The following is a 23,948-nucleotide window of genomic DNA, read 5'->3' as shown; positions in this document are numbered from 1 at the left end:
TGTTGAACCTAAGCAAAAGAATAGACAATTCTTCCTGTATCTTCAGGTCTTCACTCTGAGGGCCTCCATGTACACATTAATTTGTAAGCCTTTTCTCCAATTAATCTGCCTCTTGTCCATGATTTTCAGTGAACATTCACAGAGCAAAGAGGAAGGTTTTCCCTTGGCCCTGACAGCATACAGCTGCAAAGACCAGCAAGAAATGCTTTTAATCTTTTTATGTTCACAGAGACTCTAATGTGAGGATTTTTAATATAAAATGATGATGATCAGTAAAGCTATCCTGCAGTTTTAAAATGAAGAACAGTTTTAGAAATATAGCAATGAAGCATGTAAAACAAAAAGAACAATGTGATGATAAAGCAAAAACAAAGGTTGGCATCATTGCTGGGGTAAGAATGGCACAGAATACTGATTTTTTAAATGAGACCAAAAAAAAGAATTAAAGGTGATATATACCATGAGCATTTTTCTTATACTTTGTCTTATGCCGAGTTTTTTTTGTTTGTTTGTTTGTTTACTTTTTTAAGTTAGTTTCACTCACATTCCGAAATGGTCTAACTAAGAAGAGGCCACAATGAAAATATAAAAGAAACATGGAGAGAATAACAGATCATAGCTGCACTTTCTACTATGCTTTTCTAACTGTTCATTTATATTTTGTATGATTTCTCCTAAGAAAAATGGAAAACCATTTCAGAAAAAGAACCAAAAGAATGAGAAGATTTTTAGTAGTCTAACCCACTTGATAGAGAACTACTGTGAGGACAGTAGTGAGCCCAAACGTTTTATTGAATACTCCTCATTTAAAAATTTAATGTTTCATATGTATATATACACACACATAAATTTTATACATGTTCTATTATACTGTGTAATTTATAAAATATATAAGGTATACAAAATAGAAATTTTTAAATGCTGACATTAAAAATACAGAAATGAAAGCTCTAATTTTTTTTTAATCCAAAAGATTTTCCTACACTCCCTGGGATGAATTCTAGGTTGGACTACAGATTTTCAAGATTTTCCTTGCATCCTTAAGAAAAGTTAGAATAAATAGAAGACTTGGGCCCTTGAAGTTTAATTTGCTATTTGAAAACAATTCAGGTTTAATATAGCAAGTTAGCATATACATGTTTGAATGACTACATTTATGGTATTATGAAGAAGTGCTTTCCCTTGTCTAAATAGCAGTTATGGAGAAAGAGTGCATTTGTTTGTAATATCTGATAAATTGGGCCCAGGATTGAGTTTACTTAATGAAATAAAAACTCAAAATAAACATTAATCTAGTAGTACAAACATCTAGTATTTACCATTAAATGATCACGATCAGTTATTATTGATAATCATAAGTAGGCTTTATGAAGGCATAATAGATTATTATCATTTTAACTAGATTACACACCTCTTAAAGAGAGCATCTTATAACCCTTTATTTTCCCAGTGTAGGCATAGCAAGGTGCTCACAAAAATGTTTACATTATTTCCCTTCATTGTATTTTGCTCAGGCACTTGGGCAACTAGATCAAACCTGGTTTGCAACAAGTTTGATGAACCTGCTACCTGACGTTTCTGTCCCTCACATGAAAACTTCCTGACATTCCTGTCCCTGACATGAAAGTTTCTCTTAATTCACAGTCAACTTAGCTACCACAGATTGGAACGTGAGGGGCTGAAATAGGCAAGGAGACAGCGTGAGGAGGAGGTTGCCTTAGAAATAGAGGATCAGCCTCATTATGTCTATTCGCCAGAAGGAAAAAAAAAAAATTCCCCAGAAAGCCTTTCATCAAGGGAGGATCTAAACTCTAACACAGAACTGTTACCTATCCGCACATGAATTTGGGGGGAAGGAGGAGAAAGAGGGAGGTAATCGGTATAATTCACCCCGGAGGCTCTTTCCAGTTCCAAGACTGATTCAAAATTGGAGAGAATGGTGGAACCAACACACCAACATTCTGAACCCCTTCCACTCTCTCCACCAAGGAAGGAAGGAAGAAAGGAAGGAAGGAAGGAAGGAAGGAGGGAAGGAGGGAGATAAAGAGGGAGGAAGGGAGAGAGAGAGGGAGGGAGGGATTGGAGGGGAGGGGAGGGGAGGGGGGAGGGGAAGGCAGGAAGTAGGGAATGAGGGAAGGGAGAAGAGGGGAGAGGTGAAGGGAGGGAGGGAAAAGATAGAAAAAGATAAACCCTGGCCCTTTATGTCACTCTCCATTTCTGGAATGACCTAGTTCTGCCAAAAGAAGAACCCAGCAGCGGGGTGTGCCAGGACGAGGTACTATTCTCCACCTGAGACCCCACAGTAGCTAGAACAAAGCATTTCCTCTTCTCCACACCCCAACCCAACCCAACTGGCCTGAAATCATTTCACAAATTCTGGGGGACATCGAATCTCTGTCCTTGGCCTTGAGTAAACCCAGAAAAGTAGATGGGCCAAGAAATAGATTGGAAAAGTGGATCAGGCCCCGCGGCAGCAATTTAGATGGAGGGTAACGCAGGGGCGGGCAGGCGTGGAGTCTCGAGTTTATTCTCTATGACTGGGACACAGCTGGCTTTGAATAAGAACATTAAGTATACAGCACCATATTTTGGTCTTGAGCCCAGCCTCCAGCCCGTGGCACTCAGCCATTCGTCTCCGCCAGCCAGGCCCTGGCCCTGATTGCCGCGATGCAGGGAATGCCCATCAACTTGCAGTCACACCTGTTAGGTGTTTCTCCACTCAGTGCCTCCGCCCAGCAAGCGCCCCCCGCACGACCCGAGCCCCTGTGTTGAGTGGGCGCACCTGGAGGAAGAAGCAGGGCCGGGCCTTCCCGAGCAGACCCTGTGGGACTCGGTGCGGCGGGCGCGTGGGGGCGGCCTGAGAAGGCGGGAGAGGTCGAGGCAGGCGGAGAGGGGCATTGGCAGGGCGGGGGCAGGGCCGCCGCTGCTCGCGTTACGTTCCCAGAGCCTGCAGCGGAGGCGCGGGGCTTAGCAGCGGAGGGGATGGGGCTTCCACAAGCTTCTGCATTTCCCCTCACAGCCCCGGCGCCGCCTCCCCTGGCTGGGCCGCGGTGCCCGTTAGGCCGCGCAGGGTGAGAGCTAGAGCGGGCGCGGGCGGGCAGCACCTCGCCCGGGACTGGAAGGGAGGGCGCAGCGGGGTCACGGCGGGGGGATTCCGCTAGCCGGGCGGCCCGCGAGTCCCCTGAGTGCATCAGCCCCCGCTGCCGCGGGACCGCGGCCGGGACGGAGCTCCCTGCGCGCCCCCCGGGGGCCGGCAGCGGCCAGGAGGCGGCGCGGGGCTCGGCCGCTCGGCCCTGCAGCTCCGCGCACCCGGCAGCGGCGGCGGTGCAGCCTCGGGCGTTCGGACAGCCTCCGAGCCCATGGCGGGGAGCGACGTGGACAGCGAGGGCCCCGCACGGAGGGGCGGCGCGGCGCGGCGTCCGGGGGCCCCTGGCGGGCCAGGAAGCGAGGCGGCAGCCGGCTGCCCGGAGCCGCTGTCCACTGCTGAAGCGCCGGCTGAGAGCGCCACGCTGCCCGCCTGGATGCGCCTCTACTTCTACGGGATGCACGGGATCACCCTGGACGTGCTGGTGTCCTCGGCCCGGCGCTTCGCCCGCAGCCCGGACCTGCGGATGCTAGGCTTCTCCTCGCCCTACCGCTGCCTGCTGCACTCGCTCACCCATTTCGCCCTGGAGAAGGTGTACCTGCAGCAGCGGCGCTGTCCCAACGCCTTCGTCTTCAATTTCCTCCTCTACCCCTCGGCCCACGTGGGGCTGCAGACCCTAGCGGGCCAGGCGCTACTACTCAGCCTGGGCGGCGGGGCGGGGGTCGCGGTGGCGCCAGGGGCGCTGGACCTGGCGCTGCAGTACGTGCTGGCGCTCTACCACTGCCAAGTGTTCCTAAAGCGCTTCCTGCGCTTGCGGTACGGGCGACAGAGGCGGCGGCAGCAGCAACAGCAGCAGCAGCAGCAGCAGCAGCGCAGGGGCGCGCTCCCCGTCCCTCCCGGCGCCCGGGTCCCTACTGCGGCCGGAGCCCGGCGGCGACGACCCCGTGGCCCCAGGGGCGCCGGGGGAGCCCCCAGCCAGGGGCTGCCCGACCTACCCCGCTTTCTTTTCTTCGGAATGCACGGCTTTCTGGATGAGATCTTCTTCACCTTCTTCTTCAACGTACTGGGGCAGGGGGACGGGACAACCAGCGGCCACACGTCGCTCTGGTCCTTCTTTATGTACGGCAGCTGCAGTTTCGTGGTGGAAAAGCTCTACTTCCACCTCCACTACAGCCGCGGTTGGGGCACTTGGAAGCGGGTGCCCATCTACGTGATCTTCATCTACGTGTGGGAGCTGTCCTGGGGTCTGGGACTCCGCACGTGCGGGGCTTGTTCCTGGGACTATTCTCACTACCCGCTCAATTTTATGGGCCTCATCACCCTGATGTATTTACCTGGCTGGATATTCCTTAGTGTGTACCAGGACCTAATTTCCAACGTGTTGTGGAGGGTGCAGTACGTACCAGCTAACTAAAACCAAAAAAGAAAGAAAGAAAAGGAAAAAGTCACTGGATTCCCACGAATGGATGCGATTTATTTTTACACATTTAAAATGAAGTGGGTTTTTTAGTCCTTTAATTTTTATACGCTTTACTAAACTCTTCCAACTTGTTTTATTCCACCTTTTAGTTTTTCTATTTGAAACCCGTGTATAATATACTTTGAAACACTACTCGAAACATAATTCAAAGTACTTTAGTCGCCAATGTTTTAAAACGTTTACAAGCCCAAACGTTTACAAGCCCAAACAGCAAAACCGTTATACCTTAACATCAGAATGATGTAGTAGCGTTTACCCATCTGGCAATAGATGAGTGACAGCTACTAATTTTTTTTTTTTTTTTTTTTTGGCGGGGGGGATCTTTAAATCAGAGACCAGTGATTTTTACAAGATTTGGCTAAATTTTCTGATTCAGTGATTTGTTTACTTTCTTTTTAATCTAATTTCATTTTAATTCCTTGCCATATTTACCAATGACTGAAGAAACTCAATGTCTTGTACTCTTGAGACTACAGTTAATAGCTCTTAAAGTGCCTCCGTCTAGCACACAAGTGAAAAGAGGCTGAAAAATGTGAAAGCACGTTCTATGAACAGATATTTAAATGAGAGGTCTTTTCTAGCAACTCACACAGGTGACACTGTGTTAAGATATTTGATCTCCATCCTGGAAATGATTGCTTTCCAATGTGGGTAAGCCTTAAACAGCAGGTGTGTTAACGTTGATCAGATCCTGTGTTATCTATGGCTGTAAATTTTTGTTACTGTGCAATAATGTAAAATGTTTACCTTACATAGCCGAGGGCCAAGTGAAATTATATCACCTTCCACAGTGTTCTAACTCCAAGGACCCTTTTCTACATGGAACTTCAAGGGCAGAAACATTACCTTTGAATAAAATGAACCTGAATGTTCACTCTAATTACATTAAGCCTAATTGTTTTCTGTGAATACTGATATGTTTTCAGCATATTTCTGCCATGGCTGTTTTTCCTTCTGGGCCCAGAGTCCTTGGGCCAGGCTTGATGTGGTAATGTGCATTATAAATCAATAGTAGCTTTGTGGTGACTTACTATTAATGTCTGCAAGCTCTGAAGTTAAATGAGATGATGTAAACCATTTTAAGAAATTCATGCCTAATTAATAATGTATTTTGATGTTGTTTGCTGTTTTATTACATGTATAAAAGAGTAGAATTCAGTGCAGCTCAGCCAGGGATGACGAATATCCTCTCGGTTTTTATTACAAAGACAATCAGGAAAATTTCATGTATAGAAATGAGTGGTTTTCTATTCAAATTATCAGCGAGCCTATGCTGTAAAAAGGGACTTTTTTCTGTTTTCAAAAAATGTTTGCTACAGGAGTAGAAAATAATTTAAATTTGATTAACTTAGACATAGTTATGAGTGTTATATATTTTAAACCACTATCTGAGGTTGTAAGCTAAATTAAGAGTAATGAATGCTATATAATCAACCTCACCTGTGAAATGGACCATGCAAAACATTATTTTAGCCAAAATACTATACTCAAAGCTGAATAGAAACTTAAATATAAGCTAACTGTTTGCAGAGAGTTTCACTTAAGAAAAGTTCTCTATGACACTTGGTCAAGGATCAAAGATTTATGAAAACCCTGTGTAGAAAAAAGTATAAGCATAGTCACTCAAGTTAGGGAGATGCTGGACAGAATATTTGTAATTCAAATGTGACACATGTATCTGAGTTAAGTGTGACATCGCACCACACACTCCAGCGAATACTTCACCAAATCCGAGATTTCTGAAATACTTGCTAAATGTACACATTTGCACTGTGCCCTTCACATGCTGCTCTCCAGCCCTTCTTACTTGCCTAACAGCATTCTTAGGGTCAGAAATCCATCAAGGAAGTAGGAAAGCATGCTGTTTTGTTTTGCTTTTAATGTTAATCCTATTTAAAGGAAAAGTCAAGGTTTTCATTCATTCAGTTCACTCAAGAGATACTTACTGAGCCTCCACTATTTGCCAGGCACTTGCCTGAACTCTGGATATAGCTGTGAACCAACACAGACAAAATCTCTGTCCTTGGGATGCTTACGTACTAGTGCTTTGATTTATGTAAGATTATACTTATTTGCAATAGGCTATGAGAGGCAATTTTTATGAGGGCTCTCATCAGGCCTGTTCCTGGAAAATCAATCCATCAATCTAAAACAAAAACCTGTTAGCAGTCTCTCTGCTAGTTCTACAAAGAGCTAGTTCTTATGTATTCAGGAAGTGATTAGCCTGTCTATTAACACAGCACCTCGCTTTAGGGCTTCTCATTCTGTGTTTACTCAGCTTCTTAAATGTGACATTTTGCTGCAACCTTTGATCCTTTAAGGAAAAAGCAGGGAAAAGAAGGAACCATCAGATCATTCCATTGTGTTACTAATTAGTAATTCAAATACAGAAATGAGACGGCAATGTGATGATAGTTAATATCTAATTAGCACTTACCACCTACAAGGAACTCTTCTAAGGGGTGTGTGTCTGTGTGTGTGTGTAAAGAAATATGTGAAAATATATATATGTATATATCTTAGGGAATATATATATTCATATATATCTCAGGGGAATACACATATTCATATATATATCTCAAGGGAATAGATATATATTTTATTTATATATATCATGTATATCTCTTAATATACATACATATGTGCACATATATTCACTTAAAGCTCTAACAGCCCTACTTTTACAGATGAAGACAAGAAAACTCAAACCCAAATAGGTTAAGTAACTGCCCAAGTCATACAGCTACTGAGCATTCAGATTTGAATCCGTATATACTGGACTCCAGTGTCCATTCTTAACGTCAATACTGTCATGCCTTGATCTACTGACCACAGTGGATCTTCTATGGAGTTCATTTTACAATCCATATTGCTCTTCCCTTCCACTATTATAGATGCAAGAGTAGCTGCAATAAAAGCCAGGCAATAGTGGCAAAAAGACTTTCACGCTGCCTTTTTATTCCATGGTATTAAATAACAAGGGAGCTAATAGCAGGATGCATAACTGACATCAGCCTAGTTCTTATCCCGAGATGATACATCTTTATATTTCAGTGATGCTGTGAAATACATTACCTTGCTTGAATTCAGATAATTTTGAGTTTATAAGAATAAGGCCAGGCGCGGTGGCTGACATCTGCCGTCCCAACGCTTTGGGAACCCAAGGCAGGAGAATCACTTGAGACCAAGAGTTCAAGACCAAACTGGCAACATAGCAAGTCCTCGTCTCTACAAAAAAATTAAAAAATAAATTAGCCAGATATAGTGCCACATGCCTGTAATCCTAGATACTTCAGAGGCTGAGGCAGGAGAATCACTTAAGCCTAAGAGTACAGGACTGCAGTGAGCTATGATCACATCACTGCATTCCAGCCTGGGCAGCAGAGCAAGACCCTGTCTCTAAAATCAGAATAATATGCCAAAATGCAAGATACCTCATATCACAAGCTAGGAAAAATATATATAATTATTACTACACATTTAATATGGTACTCAGAATAAATGTCATTGTAAGAGCTAAGCAGCCAAAAATTAAAACTAAATCTTTAGAGACATTTATTCTGAGTTCTAGTAAACAACTTAGAGTAAGAAATGTATTAATAGAAAAACACAAATGTAATTTATTTTTTTCTCCATGTTTAACTTATGCAATGCTGAAATGTCTTATTAGAAGGGCTTTAAATTTTAAATCAATTCTATTTGAGCTCTGAATCTAAAAAGGAATGTAACCTTTTGAGTTTTTCTTGTTAACAGTAAATACAGAAGTTCCTGTATCACACAAGGACTCCAATAAGATCTATCATCCATTTCAATATTTCCAACATTTTAATGATTCAGTGTACTTAACTATGAATACTTTATTATAAATATTTGATATTTCATGCTTCAGCTCAGCAAAACACAGGTTAGAAAAATATAACGTGTCTTTCATTGTTTAATCCTACCCCTTTGAATAAAAAGAATTTCTACTCTTGAAATAGTCTCCGTCGGCATGATGGACTTGGTTCTGCTTAAGAAAGACGGTGAATGAGAATTTTGATAGACTACTTTGGTTCGTTTCCTACTTCCAAAACACATTAAAAAAATCAATATACTTGGAAAGGAAGCTACACTCACAATACAGAGTTAGAGTGATAAATAAGTAATTCTATTGTAGTATCTTAAAGCATTTTAATAAAATCAATTTTCCTTATATTAAAAGGCATTAAAATCTTTTACCTTTTATGTTAATTTTAAATACACTATCTTGAACAATGCTTAATGGAGCTAAGCTCCTTTACTGAAGGAAAGTAAGAAGAAAGTATATAGTTCCCACACCGCTATGCATCAAACACATGCTCAGCTTATACTGAAGAGAAAGATGGCAGCAAAAGATGATTCTGTTACATTTCCAGGGTGTTTTTAGTTTTTTTCCTATTCTTAGGCTTGGTACTGGAGCATCTAACAAAGATAGCAATTGTCTGTGTGGACCTCTATTCACTAGAATTAGCCTCATTCTCATTTTTAACATTGAGGCCTCAAGCCAGCCACCAGCAGCTGAAATTGTAAATTAACCTGTAATGTGGATAGAGAGATTTTTTATTGGAGACTTTTTTCTTTTAATGTAAAGAAAAACATAGAGAATGGTTTCCTTAATTTCTAAATTATCTTTGCAAAAATCGTCAAGCAAATTACCAGACATCTGACAGAGAAACATGGATCCTTAACACGCACAAATGTTTAATTTTCATCTTACCTCTTAAAAATTCTACAAAATGCAAAAGTCACGTGAACCAACTTTCCCAACTAAAAAGAAAAATAAATAATATGTCTTTACCATGATTGAGGAAAATCAAGTGTTGAAAGAAATTGTGAAAGTTAATAACATCCAGCCTTCCACCCAAGGCAAGAATTTACACCTCTGAAAGATGGTTTCTCGGCTCAGCTTGTACTACTCAAGAAAGTATTAATTGTGTTTTTCACACAAAGGCTAAATGGGAGGAAAGCCGTTGGCAGCTGAGTTGATAAACCCCACTTTCAGTGAAGTAAGAAGGCTTCCAAAGTTTTTCGGAGCTAATATATGCTATTCATCCTGATTACTTACTACAATGAAACTTTTCTTAAGGAACGTTTTTCTCATTTAAAAAAAAAAAAATCAGGCCAAGCGCACTGGCTCATGTCTATAATTCCAACAATTTGGGAAGCTAAGATGGAAAGATCGCTTGAGACCAGAAGTTTGAGTCCAGCCTGAGCAACATAAGGAGACACAATCTGTACAAAAAAATCAAAGATTAGCCAGGCTCGGTGGCATATGCCTGTAGTTCCAGCTACTCAGGAGGCTTAAGTGGGAGGATCCCTTGAGCACAGAAGGTTAAGGCTGCAGTGAGCTTTGATGGACTCCAGCCTGGGTGACACAGTGAGACCCTGTATCAAAAAAAAAAAAAAAAAAAAATCAGTGTTTCATTCTTTTGTCATGATACTTATGATCTCTTTATTTTCTTTATTGTAGCTTTTCAAATGATGCTTCATTCATGGAGTCTAAGCAGTAAGTCTTTGAGAGCTTTTAGCATAATTATATTACTTCGGAAAATAAAAAAAATACATTGATTGCAGGTTTAGAAGACTAAATTCTAGACATTCTGCTTGAGTCGTTGGAGGCTCAACCTGGTTCAAGCCAAGAAAAGCCTTTGGCGAACTGCTCTGGTCAACCTACCGAACATCACCTGGTGAAGTTTCCTGGTAACTTACCCTCGCAGACCTAAACAGCTGTACCAAGAAAGAAATTGAGAGGCCATAGGTGTCACAGAGACAAGGAGCTAGCCAAAGAAGGGTGAAAGATTCCATCGATCATCCATCCAAGAAATTGTTCTTACCATATTAAGGAGAAAATTAGCTCCACTTTTCATGGGATTTCAACAGATGTTTATACTATATACAAGATATTTTATTAAAATATTAATATCCATAACAAAAACAAAAGTAGCCTTATAGGATCTCAGATTCCAAACTTCAAATATTGAAAAGTCATTACTGGGGGAAAATAATATTGAGAACATGCAGAAAGTTTATATCATTTTGTTATGATTACCTACTAACTTTTAGGACAAAAACAAAATTAAATAGGCTCTTGTACACTTCTGAAGAAGAACTATTTTAGTCTAATCCTTTCATTAGTAGCAATGAATGAAGAGGAAGAAAAAATAAATAAAAGAGTTCCCTGGTGTACGAGAGAGCAATCAGATTCCAAATACTTAAAAGCAAGAGTTTAATAAAATTCATCATAGTACTTACCCATAATGCTGATATTTAAAGCAAACAAAACAAAACAGAAACAAAAGAATAATTAAGGCAGAAACTGAAGATCAATTGAGAAGGATACTATTCGATAGCCATAGAGGGCACATGTGTTAATTTTCTATGGGTAAAATAATTGGAATATGTGAATGTTATTCTATATCTTTCTAGCAGATTTGCATTCCAAAGTAAATTTTGGGTTCAGGAAACACTGCACACCCTAGGTTTGACAGAATACCAAATGTATACTTTATTAATATTTATTTAGTGGAATTTCTGAGTTTATTTTTTGTGTAATGATGTTATTGGGCATGCTATGAAAGTTTTAATAATAGTGTTATTGAAGTGTCTACTCAGTGCATGAGTAAAGAGACCACAACTTATTGAAAATCTAAAATCACAGAACTTTAGAGCTTAAGAAGATAACTAATGGTCACCTAGTTCAACTCCCAGCCCATACGGTAATTCCTTCTAGATCATCTTGGACATGTGTCCATCCATCGTCTTCATGATCACTTCCAATGACAGAGATCATTGTACTTACTCAGATCTCCCAAGAAAATGTGTTTATTTGTTCTATAGCTTAGATTGTTAGAAAGGTCCAAATGATAAGACCACATCTGTAACTCAGTCATTTTTCGGAGTTTTCAATTCATGGACAAACCAAAAACCAAAGATTTTTTTTTATTATTATACTTTAAGTTTTAGGGTACATGTGCACAATGTGCAGGTTTGTTACATATGTATATATGTGCCATGTTGGTGTGCTGCACCCATTAACTTGACATTTAACATTAGATATATCTCCTAATGCTATCCCTCCCCCTCCCCCCACCCCACAACAGGCCCTGGTGTGTGATGTTCCCCTTCCTGTGTCCATGTGTTCTCATTGTTCAATTCCCACCTATGAGTGACAACATGCGGTGTTTGGTTTTTTGTCCTTGCAATAGTTTGCTGAGAATGATGGTTTCCAGCTTCATCCATGTCCCTACAAAGGACATGAACTCATCTTTTTTATGGCTGCGTAGTATTCCATGGTGTATATGTGCCACATTTTCTTAATCCAGTCTATCATTGTTGGACATTTGGGTTGGTTCCAAGTCTTTGCTATTGTGAATAGTGCCACAATAAACATACGTGTGCATGTGTCTTTAGAGCAGCATGTTTTATAATCCACCAAAAACCAAAGATTTGAAGAAAGTTTCCAAGTGTGTCATAATTGTCTTACTCCAGGTTAAATATCCCAAAATATTGCAGCAATATGTAATAAAGTATAATGATGGAGCTATTTCCAACTTGGTCTAGAAATTTTATCTCTGCAAATAGGAAACAACATTACACACGATTGGCCATTTTTGCAGCTCAACCCTGCCATTGTTTCAGTTGAATTTTCATTTCTCGAAATACCCTAGGTCTCCTTCCAGTGAACTACCATTAAGCCAGCTGGTCCTCTTTATGCACTTATACATTCATATAAAGATAGTGGACATAGATCTCTGTTATTCCAATACTGCATGACTAGGACCTGAAAGTGAGTTAGAGAGAAGTGACAGCAAGTAGAGTGAAGAAGGGAAAAGTTACCCTTGAATTTACTCTTCATTTCTTTTGTTTCTTCTGTTTTCCTGCTCTCTTCTCCTGGGATTAGATGTAATGTCATTTTCCCTGTTTTCTCAACACTTAGTAAAGAACATAGCTAAGAGTAGATGCTCAGAAATTTTTTGTTGGTTCTGAATGTTTATGTCAGACATAATAGTGGAAGCAGAACTTAGAAATACTACCAGGTGGCATACGTGATTTCAATAGGACATTTATTTATAGAACATATACGAGAATCACCTTGTGCCTAGAAAAAGAGGTAGGAATTTTTTAATTTTTCATATTTTTCTCTCCTCTGCTCAGCAGCTTCTTTACCCAGGCAAAAAGCTCAGTTAGCCCTCTAAGAGAGTTTAACTACATGGTGGACTTTTAAATTTGTAGGCTAGTCAGAGAACCTAGCTACCGTTAAAAACATTATTTCTGAACCATGAATTTAGAAAGAAAAACTGATGTTCATGTGAACTAGTTGGAAAGAGTATGTTTTATGATGTGACTCTTCTCTAAAGACTGATTTGCTCAGTTTGCAGCTATTTTTATTTTTTTATTTTTAAAAAGAGATTTTATTGTTTAGAACAGTTTCAGATTTGCAAGAAAACTGTGATGATAGTACACAGCTCTTACATACCCATTAACATCTTGCATTAGTATGAGTCTTTTGTTATTATTTAGGTACCTATATTACTAACAAGAGCCCGCACATTATTCAGATTACCTTAGTTTGTACCCAATGTCCTTTTCCAGGATTCCATTCAGGACAAAACATTGTGTGTTCCTGAATGGAACAAGAAGAAAATGCTCATGACAATTATATTTCTCATTTCTGTAATTGTTTACATGGGCACAGCAGGTATTCATAACTACTTTCTTTCATTATTCATTTTGTATTCACTTTGCTTTCAGCAAATACTTCAGCTGGTCGTAGTTCTTTACCTGGTGGTGTAAACCAAACCTTCATTCTGAAAGGTCTGGGTCATTACAGACCTGGATTGGACTGGACAGTTGCTATGGTTTTCCACTGACCTTAATCACTAGGCATAGTAATGCTAAGAGACTCCCTAAGGGATCTCCTGTATTCCAGACCTATTCTTTCTTACCTCCGTTGTGAAGCAGCAGTCCAAATTTCCCCTTGTTAGTCAGAATAAATCACCCCAGCTAGCACAGTAACTCCCTTTTTTGCCTGTTGATTCAGAGGCATGAGGAATCCAAAGTAACTGAGTGGCAGTCTTAACTTCCAGTTCAATAGAATCATTGTTGTGTCTCCTGAAGGAAGCATTTCTCCCTTTGAATCTAAGACCTCTAGGCCAGTGGAGCATAAGGTCATGGGAACAGGAAGCAAAAACTTTGCTAGTGGGTCACCATGTGTAATCCAGGTCCACCCCTTGATTCTTGGACCCATGAATGCTGGCTATGGGAGAAATACTCATATAATTCATATGATGCTAAACCTTGTCCCAGCCCTGCAAGGCATTGTCATCCAGCTGGTGCTATAACTGAGTCTTCAAAAGGCCATTCCACCATTCTATCAAGCCAGCTGTTTCAAGATGGAGGAAAGTATAGTTAAACCAGTAAATTCCATGAGTGTGGACCCATTGTCATACTATATTTTCTCTGAAGTGAGTTCCTTGATCACAAGCAATGCGGTGAGGAATACCGGGACAATGGATAAGACATTCTGTAATTCCATGAATGGTAGTTTTGGCAGGTGTATTGCATGCAGGAAACACAAATTTATATTCTCAGTGAGCATCTATTTCAATAAGGGCAAAATGCTGCCCCTTCCACGATGGAAGCAGCCCAGTGTAATCAACTTGCCATCATCTGGCTGGCTGATTGCTTTGGGGTATGGTGCTATACTGGGGACTCAATGTTGATCTCTGCTGCTGCCAAATTGGGTACTCAGCCGCAGGAGTAACCAGGCCTGCCTTGGTGAGTGGAAGTCTATGTTGCTTACCTCACGCATAACCTCCATTCCTACCATCATAGACATTTTTTCATGAGCCCACTGGGTGATGCCAGGGGTGGTGAGAGAAAGAGGCTTACTGGTATTCACAGAATGGGTTATCTTATTCAATTAATTATTAAAATTCTCCTCTGCTGATGTCATCCTTTGGTGTGTATTCACATGGGACTCAAATATCTTTAATTGTTTTTGCCCTTTCAGTGAGTTTTATTCACATACCTCTTCCCCAAATTTTCTTGTTACCAATTTTCCAAATATATTCCTTCCAAGCCCCTGATCATCCAGCCAAATCACTGGCCACAGTCATGAATTGTTACATAATTACACATCTGGCCATTCCTTCTTCCAAACCAAGTGAACAACCAAGTACACTGCTCAAAGTTATGTGGAAGGATTTTTCTTCATCACTGTCCTTTCTTTCATACAGTCCTTACAGATAAATGTTGTATTGGAACAGCCATCCACTTTTGGGTGGTACCTACATATCATGCAGAACCATTTATAAACCAGGTCCAAGTCTTCTCTTCCTCTGTCAACTCATTATAAGGAAACCCCATGAAGCATAGGTAAAGGTTGGGAGAGAGGAGGCAGTGTAGCAGAAGTGGGCAACATGGGCATTTGAGCCACTTTATATAACTAACTTATGCCTTCAGGGCTTGCTCAGGCCCAATCACATATATATCATTTCCATTTGATAATGGAGTGCTGGTTTGCATGCCCAACTTTGTGACTTGGTGGTCAGATAACACCCAGTTCATGATGGGCAGCTCAGGTCACATGGTAACTTGGTGAACCATGGTTAAGCATTCAGTATCTACTATGACACAGTAGCAGTAGCAGGCCAAGAGTTATTTCTAAAAAAAAAAAAAAAAAAAAAAAGTAGCTATCCATAGAGAATGGCTGGGATTTGCTCTACAATCCTAAGGCCCTACAGTACAATTCACCTATGGGGGCTTGCTTAAGGCTCCAAACAGCATCCCTATCTGCCATTGACATTTCAAACACCATTGGATCTGCAGTTGTCAATGACACCACAATCTCTGAGTCTCTCACCCATCTGACTGTATTTATTCCTGTATCTCTTGCAGGCTTCCTGTTTTCTTGTACTTTGGAAAGTCCTCAAGTCTCTGAGACTACATTCATTGACATTGAGTCCAAGAGGCCCAAAATATCACTGTGGCCCAAGCAGCTAAGCAGCTTACACAGCAACTCATATTTGTTGCAAGACCTTCTTCTGTCTTGGGCCCCACTCAAAACTGGCAGCTTTTTAGGTCATTCAGTAAATGGGCCAGAGTAACATACTAGAATATGTGGAATACAAAGGGGGTCACTAGCTGTTGTGCCTCTTTTTGGTGTAGGAGTTGTAGACCAGATACAACAACTTATTCTTTACTTAGGAGAGAGATCTCAATATGCCCCACACCACTGGAACCCTAGAATTTTCAAGAGGGAGAAGGTGCCTAAATTTTGCTAGTTTTAATTTCTATCCTAAGGCACACAAATGGCCTTACCAACAAGTCTAGAGTATTTACTACTTCTTGATCCTAGGTCCAATGAGCAAAAGGTCACCAATGTAATGGACTAGTGTGATATCTAAGTCAATCAAAGAAAGGAAAGTCAATCAATATCCCTGACAACTAAATTATGACATAATGCTGGAGAGTAAATATACTCATGAGATAAGACAGTGCAAGTATATTGCTGGCCTTGCCAGCTTAAAGCAAATTGCTTCTGGTGTGTCTTATCAGCAAGTATGGATAAAAAGGCATTTGCCAGATCAACAGCTACATACCAGGTATCGGGGCTATGTTAATTTGCTAAAGCAATAAAACCACATCTAGTATAGCAGCTGCAATTGAAGTCACCACTTGGCTAAGTTTATGATAATCCACTGTCTTTCTCTAAGACCCATCTGTGTTTTACACAGGTCAAACTGAAGAGCTGAATGGGGATGTGGTGGAAATCACCACCCTGTGTCTTTCAAATCCTCAATAATGGCACTAATCTCTGTAGTTCCTCCAAGGATATGGAATTGTTTTTGATTCACTATTTTTCTAGATAAACACAATTCTAATGACTTCCACTTGGCTTTTTCCACAGTAATAGCCCTTACTCAACAGGTCAGAGAACCAGTGAGGGGATTCTGCCAACTGATAAGTTTGTCTATTCCAATTATGCATTCTGGAACTGGGGAAATAATCACAGAATGTGTTCAGCAACCCCCTGGACCCCCTGTAAGATGGACCTGACCTAAAACTTTACTGGCCACCTGACCTCCATAAGCCTCTACTTTGGAGGGCCACAGTGACATTTTGAGTCTCCTGGACTTGATGTCAGTGAATGTTGACTCAGAGACTTGAGGATTTCCCAAAGTAAGAGAAAACAGGAAGCCTGCAAGAAATACAGTAATAAATACAGTCAGATGGGCAAGACCAATAGAATGTAGTGTCACTGACAATGGAAGCATCTTAGTCCTTATGGGCTGCTGTAACAAAATTCCACAAACTGAGTAGCTTAACAAAATAACAAAAATGTATTTCTTGTAGCTCTGAAGGCTGTGAAGTTCAAGATCAAGGCGCTGGCAGATTTGGTATCTGGTGAAGGCCTATTTCCTGATTTATAGATGGCACTTTCTCGCTGTGTCCTCACATGGTGAAAGAGACAAGCAAGCTCTCTCAGGCTTCTTTTATAAGGGCACTAATCTCATTCATGAGGGGTTCTCCTTTGTGATCTAATCACCTTCCATAGGCCATCTCCTAGTACCATCACACTGGGGACTAGGATTTCTACATATGAAGTTTGAAGGACACAAACATTCAGACCACAGCAAGAGGAGAGGAGGAAGAGGAGGGGCATGTGTTCATTATCATCAAATTTGGCATAAAATTAAAATAAGACCAAGGTCAATGACCATTATATTTCAGGATATTCAGAAAGGCAAAATACAGAAATATATTGAGGAGTGTGACCTGAGAAAATGGTGACAATGGCATAAATGACTTGTTTGAAATTTTGATTATATAGTGGAAAAAAAGGATGGGGCCTGTAGCTCAACATGTGTGTGGAGTCAAGGAAGAATTTCTATATCCTAAATCGGGAGATTTGTGTGAATATAAATGCTGGTGAGAAAGAATGCAACCCAGTATAGAAGTTGAAGATACAAAAGATAAAAAGGACATAAAGTCTCACGGTTAAAGCATGCTTAAGAATAATTGATAGCTACTAACATTATTGAGAGTTTACAAGTTATCTTCTAAGCATAATTAATTCTCATAGCAATCTGATGAGGTAGGCACTGTTATTATCTCCATTTTTCTACATGCTATAAATGGGACACAGGAGAACTGACTATATTTCCCAAGGCCATAGGGGTAGAGTGAGGATTTGGACTCAGGCAGTCTGGATACCAAGCTGCATTCTCTAAACATCCACATTGACAGAAAAGCAACATAGGATTGAAAGGGGAAAAAGACATAGGGAGCTAGCACTGCACTGAATTTGCACGCTGCCCATCTTATACAATCCAATGCAGAACCCAGAGAAAGCTTCTGAAGTCAGCTCTACTCAAAGGGAATTTAAATCCGTAAGTAATGACTAACTTTTGTATTTTTTTCAATCATTTATTCAGCAATGATTTGTTGAGCACCTGCTATATAACAGAAGCAGACACTAGGAATGCTCTAGGAATAAAAAACAAGCAAGTCTGACACGACACCTTGATTACCTACCTTATTGTATTAGTCGGCTCAGGCTGCCATAACAAAAATACCATAGATTGAGTGGCTTAAACAACAGTAATTTTTTTTTCTCACCGTTCTGGAGGCTAGAGGCCCCAGATCAAGGTCCAGTAGAGTTGGTTTCTGGCGAAGCCGCTCTTTCTGGTTTGCAGACAGTCATCTTCTCTCTGGGTCCTCACATGGTGGAAAAAGATTGAGCTCCTCAGTGTCTCTCCTTATAAGGACACTAATCCTATCAGATCAGAACCCTGCTCTTATGGCCTCATTTAATCTTCATTGCTTCTACAAACGCCCTATGTCCGCGTTCAGTCACATTGAAGGTTAGGGCTTCAACATATGGATTTGGAGGGAACACAATTCCATTTACAGCACTTTTAATTCCTTCTTTTAATTCCAACAAAGACCCTGTGTGATAATTGTTATTATCATTATTATTATTATCTACAACTCATGGATAAAGCCACTGAGACTTCCCCTGCCACACAGTTAGTAAGAGACAGGAATAACACTCCATTTCAGCATTCTTGTTTGGCAACATTATATGTCCCTCAGAAAGTTCAGGGCTGTGTCACTAGGCAGGGGAAAAGAGCATCCAAAAAGAGAAAGAGGGAGCATCCTCTTAGTTTTATCCTTGGACTATGTTATATAATCTCATTGTCATTGCTTTTTTATTGTCTCTTGGGAGGAGCTCTATTTTGTCTATGCCTAATTTTAACCTTTCTTACAATTTGTACACAGATTGCTAAATCAGCCCCCTCCCCCGCCATTTTAATTTTTTCTTCTGAGTCTGTCTACTTTGTTACTCAATTAGCTCTCTGCAAACATCTAATCACAGACACTCTGTCTCCAGGCCTTTCTGAGAGCTGAGACAGAGGCCTTGGAGAGCAACTATGCTCAGAGCCAATTTCCTTAATTTCATGGAACATGTTTTGAGATGAGAGTTTAAAATATTTGACCAATGATATTCAGGAGTACAAAATCAATTTTCAATGCATTATAAATGGTGTATCATAAATGGGTAACTACATTTCCATTAAGTTTATAGGGTATTTATTTTCATTTTGGAAGCATGAATTCCTAATTGTATTTCTAGATGATCTATAAATAACTCCAAATGTGCTTATCAATGTTTTGCTTTTTAGGGCATAAAATAGATAATACAGATAACAAGGTATTTGGCTTTCTTAGGCAAATGAATTATTTTTTTTTAGTCCAGATAATCTTATATTACTTTGGAAGCTGTGTGCAAATCAGGCAATTTAGATACAATGTCCGAGGGAAATAGTGTCCTTCTAAGGAACCACTGTTGGTAGTTTAAATGTTCAGTGTGTTCCTTCTCCAATTAAAGCACAACATAGTAAAGAGACACATCCCTGGTATCATTCTTTGTGTTAGAAATCATTAGCCTCTGAAAAACAATGAAAATAGTTTGAGTGAAGAAAACTTTCTGTTGAAGCAATGAGGTGAATTTTATGAAGATAAATACATTTCAGATTTTTCAACTTTACCACACCAATTATATATTTGAGGAAATATAGGTACCTTAACATGGGTACCATATGAAGATAAATAAATTCCAGATTTTTAACTTTACCACACAAATTACATATTTGAGATAATATGGGTATCTTAATGTTAAGGAATTCTGTTAGGGGTCAACCTGCACCCACATAGTTTAATGAGATCAAAACTCAAAATAGAAAAGGTGAGTGGCTGAAGTTAGCTATTCAAAATGGTCTTTATACAAAGCCACTTTGTTTTCCATTACCAAACTTTCTTGAATAGGCCCACTCACTACACCAGTTAAATGTTGATAGATAATTTGAAAATCAACTTTATACCACTTCTATCCAGAATATTATGTAATGACAAATGTCATTTGCACTATTTAATGTCCGCTAAACATATGTGGTAGCTGAACAGCTGGACTAGAGGTAGTGTACCTGAGGAGCTAAATCTTAAATTCTATTTAATTTTGACTAATTTAAAATGAAGTTATCACACGTAGCTAGTGGTTACTGTATTGAATTCTACAGCTCTAGTCTATATGTATTAGTTTGTCAGGGCTCTTAGAAAAAGTGACTCAAACTGGGTGGCTTAAAACACCAAAAATTACTATCTGACACTATTAGAGGTTAATAGTCTGAAATTTAGGTGTCAGTAGTGCCATGCTCTCTCTAAAGCCTGCAGGGGAGAATCCTTTCTGCCTCCTCTAGCCTCCGGTATTTACCAGCAATCATTGGTGTACCTTAGTTTGTAGATGTATCACTCCAATCTCTGCCTTCTTCATCACATGGTCATCTTCTCTCTGTCTGTTGCTGTGCTGAATGTTTGTGTCCCCACAAAATTCATATATTGAAATCTTAGTCCCCAATGTGATAGTATTAGCAGGTAGGGCCTCTGGGAAGTGATTAGGTCATGAGAGCAAAGCCCTCATGATTGGGACTAGTGCCCATATGAAAGAGATCCCGGAGAACAGGTTCATCCCTTCCAGCATGTGAGGACACAGCAAAAAGACATAGTCTATCAGCCAGAAAGTGCCCTCAACCTGTGTGACCTCCTGTGTGACCTCATCTTAACTAATTACGTCTGCAACAATCCCATTCCCAAATAAGGTCACATACTGAGGTACTAGGGGTTAGGATTTCAACATATCTTTTAGGGAGACTTAATTCAGACCATAAACCCATACTTTTGAAAAATAAAAAACTGAAAAAAAATGTGTTGTCTTAAGTTAATCATTACCATTAAGGCTACTGAAAGTGTACCACTTTTACTTGGGTCTATCATCACCTTAATTTTGACTTTAATTTGAAATCAAAATATTTCAGTTCAGTTTAAACAAAAGTAATTCAGAAAAGAATTTCATAAAAAAAGGCATTTTAAATAACTTCAGATGACCCAGATTATTAGATAGTGTTTGGCATCTAAAAACCAAAAAAAAAAGCAAGTATATAAGATTGCTATTAACTTAACAAACTTTTAAGTTGAAAACTGATTTAATTCCTTTCCTCTTGGATTTTTGTGAACCTGTTGCTGCTTCTCCCTAAATCAGCACTTGGGAATAAAAAAGTTTGACATCCAAATAAATCTGAGAAACTGATTTTAAAAACATTCAAGACGTTTCCTTACTGTAGAACTTACCAGAAATCATGTTAGCTAATGCTCATTGTGAGCTTCCAAGAGCTTGATATAGTATGCACTATTTCCCAAACTTTTTGAGTACAGAATAGATTTCTTGATTTTTTTTCACTTTGTCTTGTGTTTTGGCCTCTCACACAATATGCTCTGGGAAACATTCCCTAAATGTATCAACTAATCTTCTACCTATCCCATATTTCACTGTAATCTTCCTACTCTTGGTAACTCTACAACAGCCCTTTTGCCTGTGACATAAACTTATTCAAAAAGTATCAAAATTGAAGAGTAAAAAAACCTATTCCTTCTTGCCTACTGTATATGGAACCAGTAATCAATTCTTATCACATCTTTGAAATTATAGTTTATATTCATTTCTTTTCATTCCCTCAGTCTTCAGAAGGAATAGACATCTAATGCAACAGTCTTATAGTGTATTAGTCCATTTTCACACTGCTTATAAAGATACTGCCTGAGAGTGGGTAATTTATAAATAAAAGAGATTTAATTGACTCACAGTTCTGCATGGCTCGGGAAGCCTCAGGAAACTTACAATCATGGCGGAAGGCAAAGGAGAAGCAAGCACCTTTTTCACAAGGCAGCAGGAGAGAGAGAGGGAGCAGTGGAAACACCAGATACTTATCACACGACCAGATCTTGTGAGAACTCACTATCACGAGAACAGAAAGGGGAAAATCCGCCTCCACGATCCAATCATCTCTCACCAGGTCCCTCCCTTGACACATAGGGATTACAATTTGAGATGAGATTTGGGTGGGGACACAGAGCCAAATCATAAATCATGTAGTTTACGTTACTTGTGCCCATTTCTATGTAATTCAATCTGTCTGAACTAAACTTTAAATTACCACAGTCATCACATTGAAGAAGAAATTAAAGCAGCATTTTATCAAATTTTGTCTAGTAGAAAAATAATTAGATTAGCCACTATTAACTAACTGGTCATTAAATGCCTAAGATTGTGAATTATTGCTTTTTCAATTCTTGATTTATTCTCAAATTAAAGTAGAACAAAGGCAGCCTAATCATTTGGCTTGGAATCAAATACTTCCTAGGAAAGCTCTTAGAGGTCCAAACAGATTTTTCTGTCTGATTTTGACTTTTCTTTGTGGGAACTGTCAGTGGTTACCACTTAAAATGATGAGCCTACCATTTCTTATCATGTCTTTTTTTATCACTTAAACTCCAGGGCTCCTCTGAAGCTGGCATTACTTGACAATCAGCTATGCTTGGATTCATTTCTCTAACTGTCCTCTTTTACAACTCGTTAATTGAATAAGTCTTCAAAGGATTTTAGTTGCCATGTCTTCAGAGTTGTTTTTCTCTTCTCCAGATAAAGAAAGGTCAGTTTGCCACAGTCAAATCATGTAGCTGTTTTTCCATGAAAGAAAATGTCTTTTTCAGGGCAAGTTACAGCAAGCCTACTTCTCACTAGAAAAATCGTATATATTTTATATAATCATATATTTTTATAATAATGATAATATTTGTATATATTGATATATTTTTATATAATGTCTATGTGTATATCACAAAAACTTACCTTAGTAGCATTTCTGTTCCCCTCCAATAGTATTTTCTCCCCAAATATGCAGACATATTCCTGGGGATCCAATAGTTACTGTCAACTGAAATTAAGGCTGTTGAGATAGAGATAATTTCATAAAGATTTATTTATTTATTTATTTTATTTTCTTGAGATGGAGTCCCACTCTGTCGCCCAGGCGGAGTGCAGTGGTGCAATTTCAGCTCACTGCAACCTCCGCCTCCCGGTTCAAGCAATTCTCCTGCCTCAGCCTCCTAAGTAACTGGGATTATTGGCACATATCACCATGCCCGGCTAATTTTTGTGTACTTTTAGTAGAGACAGGGTTTTGCCATGTTGACCAGGCTGTTCTCGAACTTCTGATCTCAAGTTATCCACCCACCTCGGCCTCCCAAAGTGCTGGGATTACAGGTGTGAGCCACCACACCCGGCCACATAAAGGTTTATTGGAAGCCAAATGTGAGGATTGACCCAGGAAGACACACCAGCAGAGCTGGGGGTGTTCCACAGCCTGTCACAAGGTGAAAGATATTTATAAGAAAGTTTTAGGCCAGATGCAGTGGCTCACACCTGTAATCTGAGCACTTTGGGAAGCCAAGGCGGGTGGATCACCAGACGTCAAGAGTTCCAGACCAGCCTGGACAACATGGTGAAACCCCATCTCTACTAAAAATACAAAAATTAGCCAGGTGTAGTGGTGGGCACCTGTAATTCTGTCTACTGGGGAGGCTGAGGCAGGAGAATGACTTGAACTCAGGAGGCGGAGGTTGCAGTGAGCCGAGATCAGGCCACTGCACTCCAACCTGGGTGACAGAGATTCTATCACCAGAAAAAAAAAAAAAAAAAAAGAAAGTTTTTTAAAAAAAGGGAGACTCCTCATAATGTAGTTGTCCCCTCTTCATTAGAGAGTACAATACAAAAGGCATAATCATCGGCTACAGACAACATCATATGAGTTAAAAATGTCTACATGTAGGACCATCAGCAGAACTTCATGCTTCAGCGAATCTTAAAATAAATCAGCATCCTATTTAGTGTCTGCAGGTTATACATTGATCAGTATAACCATTTGAGGAATTTATTATTTAGTGAGAGACAGAACGTCACCATAG

At 39.9% G+C, this 23,948-nt stretch overlaps 2 protein-coding genes across 2 annotated transcripts in view; one reads left to right on the top strand and one right to left on the bottom strand.

Moving 5' to 3' along the window:
* The window catches only part of LOC117981271 (transcription initiation factor TFIID subunit 4-like), a 57,913-nt gene extending 54,251 nt beyond the window's left edge, over nt 1–3,662 (bottom strand). Inside the window, exons 1-2 of the mRNA XM_055114833.1 lie at nt 3,659–3,662; nt 2,783–3,535 (exon numbers count right to left, since the gene is read on the bottom strand). Of these exons, the coding sequence (XP_054970808.1) occupies nt 2,783–3,535; nt 3,659–3,662 (757 nt within the window). The remainder of the gene's footprint in view (nt 1–2,782; nt 3,536–3,658) is intronic.
* Nucleotides 3,360–7,970, top strand: TMEM229A (transmembrane protein 229A). Its single transcript, XM_003815456.4, has one exon. The coding sequence runs from the start codon at nt 3,360–3,362 to the stop codon at nt 4,497–4,499; it is 1,140 nt and encodes a 379-aa protein (XP_003815504.1). The 3' UTR covers nt 4,500–7,970.
* The last annotated feature ends 15,978 nt before the right edge of the window (nt 7,971–23,948 follow it).

Source organism: Pan paniscus, chromosome 6 (genome assembly GCF_029289425.2).
Source record: "Pan paniscus chromosome 6, NHGRI_mPanPan1-v2.0_pri, whole genome shotgun sequence".
Lineage (NCBI taxonomy): Eukaryota > Metazoa > Chordata > Mammalia > Primates > Hominidae > Pan > Pan paniscus.
The sequence above is the reverse complement of the archived record's forward strand: the minus strand, read 5'-3'. Positions and strand labels throughout refer to the sequence as shown.

Bases quoted from the DNA above. Each gene is read 5' to 3' on its own strand.
- TMEM229A (XM_003815456.4), top strand. From the start codon at position 3,360: ATGGCGGGGAGCGACGTGGACAGCGAGGGCCCCGCACGGAGGGGCGGC.